The 10,226-nt window shown below is 44.5% G+C and overlaps 1 protein-coding gene across 4 annotated transcripts in view; it reads right to left on the reverse strand.

Moving 5' to 3' along the window:
* The window catches only part of FRMPD4 (FERM and PDZ domain containing 4), a 288,102-nt gene extending 278,818 nt beyond the window's left edge, over positions 1–9,284 (reverse strand). For 3 of the 4 annotated variants that reach the window (XM_015887153.2, XM_015887144.2, XM_015887163.2), the window contains exon 1: positions 9,023–9,284. In XM_015887153.2, the coding sequence (XP_015742639.1) occupies positions 9,023–9,063 (41 nt within the window). In that variant the 5' untranslated portion in view covers positions 9,064–9,284. The remainder of the gene's footprint in view (positions 1–9,022) is intronic. The other variant, XM_015887134.2, reaches the window with a different exon arrangement.
* Positions 9,285–10,226: the final 942 nt, after the last annotated feature.

Raw genomic sequence — 10,226 nt, forward strand, 5'->3', positions numbered from 1 at the left:
GCAAAATCTTCCTTTTCTTCTCCCATTGCAGTCACACAAATTACAACACACCAATTAATTCAGGCAGCATTATGGAGCAAATAAACTCCTACGTAGACAACAATGCACGTTCATCTTCGCATAAAGATCAGCCAGTCTGGAACAATTACTTCAGTACACTCACAACAAATAAGCCTTCCTTCAATGCAGCAATCATTAACTTTCCTTCTTCAGTTTCTTCCATCTTCTGTTCTCTGCCACTCCTCCCCTATTACACACTCCAGCCCCTATTCATGCTGCCCTCAGAGAAGAGTTGTGAAGTACAGAACATTCCCCATGTGCAGTTCCTCTCCGTCCCTCCTAACTCTCTGCCCTGGCAGAGGAAAACGTGCCCCTTGTAACCATTACAGGCAGCACACAATGCAGAATGCAAACTGAAAATCTAGGCAGGTAGCCAACTTAATGAGAAAGCTGTCTGCTTCTTTCTCCCAGGAAAAGAAAAATACAAGTACATATTCAAAGATAAAGCAAATGTTTTTGGGTTAAGATCATCTGAGGTTTCCAGCCCATTAAAAAAATAAAATAAAATAAAATAAAATAAAATAAAATAAAATAAAATAAAATAAAATAAAATAAAATAAAATAAAATAAAATAAAATAAAATNTAAAATAAAATAAAATAAAATAAAATAAAATAAAATAAAATAAAATAAAATAAAATAAAATAAAATAAAATAAAATAAATGCAGATACCGTTAAAGCGTGACTTTGCTCAATAACTTAACCTCAGTCAAAACACTTAACGAGTGAATGTTGATCACTTCTGCCTGAATATGTAAACTGCACTTGGACTTGATTAGTCACATCGCACACTTGCTGCTGAGCAAACAGCCCCATCTTGCTAGAGCAGATGAGGCATTAAAGGTACTGCTAGTAACTTCTTGGGAGAATAAAGGCAAGCAAAGACAAACCCGAACTTAAGCACCACTTGGGCTTCTCCGCAGCTGCCACCTCCCCTCTCTTGTATCCATGTTGTAATATGGATGCTTCAAGAAAGCCAAGCTTGTAATAGTCTACTTCACAGCAGGTCTAAGTCATTGCTATTGTTCAGGCTTTCAGGTGGATGTGATACATTGACAATAGCAATTATGTAGATACAGACCATTTCCAGATTTCTCCTCAGTTCTCTGCTGCTCTATTCCAATCCAACACGGAGTTCAAGTGAAATAACACACCTCAGATTTGTAACACATGCCTGGTTTATTCTACATTGTTGGTGCAACCACTAGTGCTTCAAGGACAATTTACAGCCACAGTACAATGGGCATTTTGCTCTCTAAAATACAAGTACTGCCAAATCTACAGCAACCTAATCACAAACTCAAGATTAAAAACAAACAGTAAAATGGCAAAATCCAGTCCACCCCTCTGCCATAAAGACCAAAAACCCGCCAACACAAAAAGTATATCTACAAAATCAAATTCTCAAGAACACTGGAGAGACTTCCTTGGCTTTTCTGGTTATTAATGAAAATCACCAAGCAGTTTCCATCAACAAACACATCTATCAATAAATACAATAAGTGACTATTTTAAAAGTCCTAATTCTGGTCACCCCAGGTTTGTTTTTTTTTTTCTTTAGAGTTTCAAAATGTTCAATCAGAACTGAAAAAACTACCGAGAATGAGAAGATCAGAAAAGAATTCACTCTCAAAACTTTGGCATACAAACATCCCCTCTCTCTTCACCATCTCTTTTTTTCCTCTGTATAAATCTCCTTTTTACCAAGGATTGCCAAAATCCTGAAAGATATATTTTCTAACTCCCTAAACTAAAAAAAAAAAACACAACAACATGCAATTCTCCTCACTAACATCACAATAATTAAAATGAAATCTTGCGCTGTAGCCCCTGATCATAATAATAACATTGAAGAAGAAAAATCAAGAATTTCATATAAAGTCAAAGTCTTAAAACAGCTGTAAAAACAGCCAAGTCGATCAGCAATCATTTTCATAAGGCAAGTTATTTTGGTCCAAGCAATATATTTCACAAAGGACTTTTCTTAGAGATACTCATCAGCTTTTAATCACATCTCCTATTTCAAACCACCAGCAAAAGATCGTTTAATAGGATGGACCTTTGCGTCACCCTCCACCATGCCCATTCTTCAGAATGTTCTCCCCCACTTAGAACTACTTTCTTTTTTCCTGAAATACTTTGTTGCTTGAAACTGATGAAAATAGTTTCCTGTTTTTGTAACACTCAATCTATGAAATGTAATTTTCATAGACCACACGCTAAAGGAATACTGGTAGAGATCGAACATGCTAGATCCCAATTCAGCTAGGAGACAGTTTTAAGTCCTGGAGTAATTTAATTTTCCCAGTTCCAATGTATTTTCATACACATACAACTTTTAGGCATTGCTGAATTCATTAAGATTTGAGCATGCAATTAATTATTACAATTTATACTGTTGGTACTGCTGTTTACTTCATTTCAAGTCAATGGGATAATTATCAGAAACAGAGTCTCACAGATTCCTATCAAAGCCTCCATATAACATACCTTGAGAACCTGTACAATCTTTTGAGTTCAAAAACACCTCCAAGGAACATCAGAAAACTTTATCATTAGTCATGATCATAAAAAGCAGCTTTAAGTAGAGTTTCATATTATCAGAAGCCCCCTCTTATTCAAGGTAGGCCTCTAATATTTTAAACCCTGATATCTTCTAAGCACCAGAAGTTTCCATCCTACATTACAATCAAATAGGGTATATGCAGTTTTGAATATGTATATCTGGATGGTCTCATCACTTTTACACGAGATGCTTGAGCATGACACTGGGAACCAAAATCACTTTTCCCTTCTTCATATTCAATTTTTGCATCCTTCCCAGACAATGGTTTATTTTATAAGAGGTCTTAGTTCCAGCATGATTTACTTCATCCCATCAGTCAGATACCCAGCTGCAATACACTGACATAATGCGAAAATGCTGTCAAGAATAGCAAAAGACCCCTTCTCTGCCATATTACCAGCAGAGCGGAGAACATGTATTATCCCCTCATTATTTCAGGTAACAGTTTGTATTTTCTACGAACAGCTTGATGGATTTCCGTAATGACCTAGAATGTTATAAAATATGGAAAGATACCCTCATTTTACATTTCTGTAATGGTTAGGAACACCCAGAATTTCCCACATAAATCTTTCAGACTGACAACAAAATAAGAGGATTTCTAAAAATCATGGAGAATTTCTTGAGGTCTTGCACCTGGGTCATGGCAGCCCCCACTATCAGTACAAGTTGGAGGACAAAAGGACTGAGTGCAGCCCTACCAAAAAGACCTGGGGATACTGGTGGATGAGAAGCTGGACACAAGCCAGCAATGTGCCCTCACAGCGCAGAAAGCCAACCATATTCTGGGCTGCATGAAAAGAAGTGTGACCAGCAGGATGAGGGAGGTGATCCTGCCCCTCTATAATCTGCGCTGGTGAGGCCTCTCCTGGAGTACTGTGTCCAGATGTGGAGTACTCAGTACAGGAAAGATATGGGGTTGTTGGAGCGCATCCAGAGGAGGACCACAAAAATGATCCAAGGTGAGTAATACTTCGCCTGTGAGGCTGAGAGAGCTGGGGCTGCTGAGCACAGAGGAAAAAAAGGCTCTGGGGAGACCTGAGAGCAGCCTTCAAGTATCTGAGGAGGGGCTACAAGAAAGAAGGGGACAGATTCTTCAGCAGGATTAGTGGTGACAGAAAAAGGGAAAACAGTTTCATAGTAAAAGAGGGGAGATTTAGATTGGATGAAAGAAAGTTATTTTACAGTAATGGAGGTAAGGTTTCAGCACAGTCACCCAGAGAAGCTGTGGGTGTCCCATTCCTGAAGGCATTTAAAACCAAGCTGGATAGGGCTCTGGGCAGCCTGAGCTGGTGGGGAGCAGCCCTGGGCAGGAGGGTTGGAAATGGAAGACAACTTAAAGGTCATCCAATTCAAACCATTCTATGATTCTGTACAACTTCTTAAACCATATGAGAATACCAGTGATCAGACTGGCTTAGCACACATACACCAAAATTAGAACTGTCTGTGATCATAAAGGATCTCCACATTCCCCTTTCAACCCTATCACTAAGGGATTGACAACACAGAACAAAGATCTCAAAAATTATACTGTGCATACTATGATTGTTCTTAAATCAGAGCACTTCTGAGTTTTCAATCCACCCTCTTCAGTAATTAATAGGGAAAGAAGATGAATAAATATATTACCTGTGAACTTTGTGTTTCCAATTTTTTTCTTTCTCAAATAATTCAAGAGAAAAGGTTGCCTCATGTCACATTCTTTAAGCACTGTATCTAAGCGAACAGTATTTAGAGAACATACATATTTAGAAGAGTTGCATCATCATTCACTGGCAACTTGACAAGTTTACAGCAGTCCATAACATAAGGAGTGTTTTTAATAAATCTCTGAACTGCTGAAGCTGTTATACCACAGCACATTACTAACACCGTAGACACTGAAGCACATATCTTTATTATGTGTCAGCTAACAAAATGGACGAATAATAAAACAGAAGGTGAAGCTTTTAAATTAATATGAATAGACAAATGTTTCACTAAATGTAGCATAGAAAGAAAGGTTAAATGAATTTATGGTTATTTGAATTATCATCCAATATAATAAAATCCTTTTTAGGATTAAATTACCTCCTTTGAGCATAAAAAAAAGATAATCACAGGTTTTCTTACTGACACATTCTTTTGTAAATACTGAAAGTAACTTACAAGCTATGATATTTCCATTCCAAAGAGCACTGATAAAAGTATTCCAATAATAGTACACTATCGCTTCAGTAACTTATGTATACTTCTAAGTGTGTCTCCCTTAAGGTGATTTCATAAACACCAAAGCAAACCAGCACCACGATAAGGAAACTCACGAGCAAGGAAAGACAATATACTGACAAACTGAAGACAAACACCCTGAAATCTTCTAATATTACTTTGAAAAAAGTAGAATAACAAACAGACCTATTAATCGTGGAATCTAAAACCTGGAAGACATATCTGTTCCTGGCCACATACAAACAACTAGACCACAAAGTCAAGCAATCTGGTTCCCTATAAAAGCAGGGCCTCACACCCACAGCCTACAAACACACCTTCTGGCTACATAGATTTTTAGGAGCAGACCTTTCACCCCAGCTTGATAAGACAGCTAAAGACAGGAGGCCTATGGAGAACAGGAGGTGAGAGCCAGACTGCGGAGGTTACAAAACTAGACAAATAGCCTAAGACTGAGACTCACACTTTTGTGTAGACTTGATTCACTTTTATAAGCAGTGAAGACCCAAAAGCACAACTGTTTGAGAAGGCAGCAAGTCAATCTAGATGGTGAGCTACACAAAGACATGCACAAAAAAGAAAAAAAGAAAATAATACTTATCCACCTCAGTGAAAAACACCCTTGTGAGGGGTTCCTATTCCCACCTCACGGGAAAGAAGAGGTATTTGGGTGCTCACTGAAAAGACCTTGCTAGAGTTTAGGGTTACTCTGTCATTAAGCTGATCCCATAGGAATACGACTACTCACAGGCAGTTTTTATGAAATAAATTGAAGCAACCCAATAGCAACAGTAACACAAAACTTGAGATCCAGTTACATTAAATTTACCTAGCACACATCACAGATTAGCATTACTGTAAAGGACATCCCCAACCTGGATGGTCACTATCCCCACTCATGAGGGTGGTATCCAGACGGATCCATGGAAGTTTTATGTCTCGTCGTGAAAGTTCTGAATTTGAATCTTTGTGGGCATCACCAGAAGAGTTACTGCTGATTTTCTAACTAAATATATATTCCACAAACACAGGCTTTAAACTCTTGCCAACACCTGTTCACTGTTCCAACCTACTGTTTCATGGTTCATCTGTCCCATATAGACTAGATGCTTGAGACTGTGCCCTTTGCCAGGTTTACTTAGGTCTGAAAATGTTCCCTTTCACATTGGGCAGGGCAGCAGCATTCCTCCACTCCTCATACCTGCAGTAAAAAAACAAAGATCACCACTCCATATTTACACTCTTATTATTTCTTCCCCCAGCAGCTGCTAAAAGCAATTAAGAGAGAACACTGGGCAAGGCAAACTCCTGATCCAACCTAATCCAGCAATTTTTGTGTGCACTTTATCTATCCTACTAATCCTCCTTTCTGAATTACAGATGCTACCGCACCGGACATACTTATGTAGCCCACACTACAAAAACATTCACCTGCCTCATCCAGCTGCACGAGATCCATTAAGACTTGGCAATCATTTTCTATATGTGGACGTTCATTAGAACAGCAGGTTTTTACAACTCTTTCCAGAGAAAGGCCCTACAAGATTTGTACCAAAACAGTTATTACCAAATCAGTGGAGAACTCTGGGCAAGAGTTTTCAAGGCCAAGCTTCCTGTCCACATCAAGGTGGATGGAGCTCAATGACCTCTTCCAACCTAAGCCGTTCTTTAAGTCAAATTTCTGCAAAGGGGAAGGGAAAGAAGGTATGCCAACAAAAGTGCCATCAGTATTTCTAAACAATACTTTTGTTTTCAGTGTCACAATGGACATCTCCAATCTTTACAAATCAATAGAGACTTCACCATGAACATCTTTATTAGATGCATGGTATACAACGTGACAGACCCATAAAGGCAAGGAGATAACAAGGAAAACCCCCTCCTCCTAAAGGCATACACATATAAGCTACTGCCCACTGAAGATTACGCCATGTGTATTACAATTACACTACAGCATTAAGAAGCAACCCCTTGCAGCAGCCATGCGTAACAGACTTGCCTGTGCCACTGCATGCAGAATCAAGGCCACTGGTTTCAACACTAAGAGTTGACTTGCAACCTCAAATGAGAAGATCTGAATGCACAGCAAAACAGAAAGAAGACTGAAAGCCATGAAAACATTCAGTACAAGCCAAGTCTGAAACAACTTTCCATAGGTACTCTGTCTGAAGATCACCCTTTCAGTTAAATACTGTTTGTTGTATGAGAGCTTTCTTCCAGAAAGGCCTTTTCTCCAACAGCTGAGGGAGAGCTGCTGCTTTCAATGCAGACGCACCAAGGGATTACAAATGGGGTTTACATTGAAGTCCACCTGCTCTACAAAGCTCTTGTGAAACTGGAACAGATAACTAGCTGTTACCTAGGAAACTGCAAGTAAAGTAAAGTCCTGTGTAAACTATTAGGTTGTTTAACAACCAGAAAATTAGAAACAAAAAGAGCAGCTTGGTACAGAAATGATTTACTGCGATCCACAAGCAAACTTGATCTGAGTGCTTCATATGCTCAATTCCAATGAAGCTGGACACAAGCTTTGAGACCTGTGGTTTCATTTCAGAAGAACCTTCAGGTCCTTCTGGAGAAATGCCGTGATCTTCCTGTAATTACTTAAACGCAAACCTCAGTGTTGGCAGAGTTCATGCTGTCAGGCGTGCAGCAAGCTACAGCCTTTGTACACCAACAAATACCAAGTACTACCACATGTACAAAAACTGCCAGGTACCTGGCTTAGTAACAGCTCTGAGCAGCATATCCCTTTCTTTCCCTTTGACTTAACTCAAGCATGACAGCTATGAAACATGAAGATCTGTGAGCTTCCCTAAAATAATGCTTGCAAACAAATACGAGAGCTCAAGCAATTCAATTACCTAATAATAAATACCCCACTACATGTCCTGCTCCTTGTCTGTTCTCACGTATTTTTCCTTCCTTCAAGTTTGCACTGTAGTTACAGCTCTGGCTGGGAGCACAAACAGGGAACGTCATGCAGGATACCAGTGTTCCAGCCTGCACCTCATGTCAGATCGCTCAGAGCAGGGCGAGACGATGATGTGCTTGAATGAGAACAGCTGCTCTGCCCTGGCAGGGCCAAGAACAGAGCTGTAATCACAGCCAGGTGCAGCGGAGGGAATTGGGGAATAGCAGCTCTGTTTGTACCTGTGGCATTCGGTGACTTCCAGCCACACAATATTTGTTTTAAGGACCATCCATCACTATGACACTCTCCCACCTGAGCGGCACCGGAGCAAGAGGCAGCCTTGCCTTCCCTCAGCAAGGCCCTTCCTTTTGCGTAACACCCGCTTTCATTCTGTGCCTCTCAAACAGCAAGGGCCGTGGTAACTATGGTGTACCAACACAAAATCATAAGAATTCAGAGCACTCCCGGTTACCGCGATCAAAGCTAAATCCTTTAGGAAGATTATCCACACCAAAACCCTGAAAAAATCCCCACAGCTCGAGCACTTCTATACTGCGTCTCCCAGGTGAAGCGTGGTTTCCCATTACTGAGGAGGGCTACTTCCAATGCCCCTAACTAGAGGGGAATGGGGTATCGGGGCTGCGCTCCTTCACCCGTCTGCGCAGCCTGGGGCCTGGCAACTCGCTGCCAGCGCAACAGTGAACACACAGACCGCAACTCCGAGGCCGCTCAATGAACATCTATCCATTGGAAAGAACACGTATGCTCCCACCGAGCACCGGCACGAAGCACATGCCCTGCGCGCAAGGGATCACTCGCATAACACCACCCCAGCATAACACCGTGCGAAAAAGAGGGGCAGCGCTCATCAGCTGCCGATGATTTCACCGCTTCTCTAAAAATATCGCCGTGGACGAGCCGGCGAGCAGCGCTCAGCGCAGAGTTGTAGCCAGGCGAACTAGGGGGCCACGGCACAACACGGCACGGCACGGCGCGCCCCGTCCCTCCCTGCCCACCCCTCGGCCAGGCGCTGCCCCTTTCCCCCCGGGCTCGCCCCCTGCCCGGCTCCCACCGCCGCACTCCGCGCTGCCAACACTTCTGGCCGCCCCTTCACGGCGGCGCTCCCAGGCGAGGAGGGCGCTGACCCGTCCCGCACGGAGCGGTCCCGGCAGCCGCCCCGCCCGAGCCGCCCCCTCTCCCCGCTGCCAGGGAAGTTGGGCTCCCCTCACCGGCGGTCCCCCGCCCTTCCGAGCCCCGGTACGGACACCTACCCGGAGAGCTTCCCAAGCTTCACAAAGCTAAACACATCCATCCATGCGGCCGGCTGCTCCGCCCGTCGCTCACTCGCTCACTCCAGCAGCAGCGGCGGCGGCAGCTCCATGTCGGCAGAAGGTTGCGTCCAGCGGCGGCAACAGCCCTCACACAGGCAGCAGCCGGCGGCGGCAGAGCCTGCTACCCCCCTCCGGCGGGGAGCTGGGCTTGCAGCATCTCGCAGGAGCGCCGTTCAGCCTCGCGCAGCCCTCCTCCTCCTCCTCCTCCTGCTTCTCCTCCTCCTCCGCCCCCCCCGCTCCCCGCTTGCCCGGCCCCCTCCTCGGGTAACTCTGGGCTGCGTGGCCGGAGGGTCGCCGTCAGCTCGGGCCCCCGCCGCCTCTGTGTCACGGCTCACGAGGAGAACGGCGAGGGGCAAAGGGGGTCCGCAAGGCGGAGGGTGGGGAAGAGGGAGTTTCTCTTCGCGCTGTTCCCGTGGGGGAGCGGAGGGCGCAGGCGGCCGCGGCCCGGGCGAGCGCCGCCCGCTGGCTGCTGCTGGAGGAGGCGTTGAGGGCCGGGCCCCGGGGCCTCGGTGCCAGTCGCCGCGGAACTCAGCGCTCACAGTCCCTTCGCTTCCCTCGGGACCCTTGATAGAGAAAGGACAGAATTACAGAATGACCCGGGTTGGAAGGGACCTCAAGGATCATGTAGTTCCAACCCCCCTGCCTGGCAGGGCCACCAAACATACACATTCACTAGATCAGGTTGCCCAGGGCCCCGTCCAACCTGGTCTTGAACACCTCCAAGGACGGGGCATCCACAAGGACGATCGGACCTGAGGAACAGGATAAGGCTCCCCGGCAGATGAGGGAAAGCACCTGCCAAGAAGGCTGCAGCTGGGAGTGCTCCTCCAAAAGCAGAAACTGTGGAAAGCGGACAGTTCTCTTTGCTCCGGTGAACCTCCCTGAGTGACCGCACCATTCCGTGCTACCCTCCATGATGGGGAAGGGCCCGCTGGACCCCTGTGTTGTGTATTAAGGATGGGCACTGACCGGCAACAGGGCAAACATCCATCTTCCTGGCTGGCACAGTGAGCAGCCTGTGACTGACCTCTGTCTCAAAAGACATCTGGAGTCACAGAATCACAGAACCATAGGAGTTGAAAGGGACTTCTGGAGATCACTTGGTTCAAGTCCTTACTAAAGCAGGTTTCCTACAGCAGGGGAT

Source organism: Coturnix japonica, chromosome 1, assembly GCF_001577835.2.
Source record: "Coturnix japonica isolate 7356 chromosome 1, Coturnix japonica 2.1, whole genome shotgun sequence".
In the NCBI taxonomy this organism is placed as follows: Eukaryota; Metazoa; Chordata; class Aves; order Galliformes; family Phasianidae; genus Coturnix; species Coturnix japonica.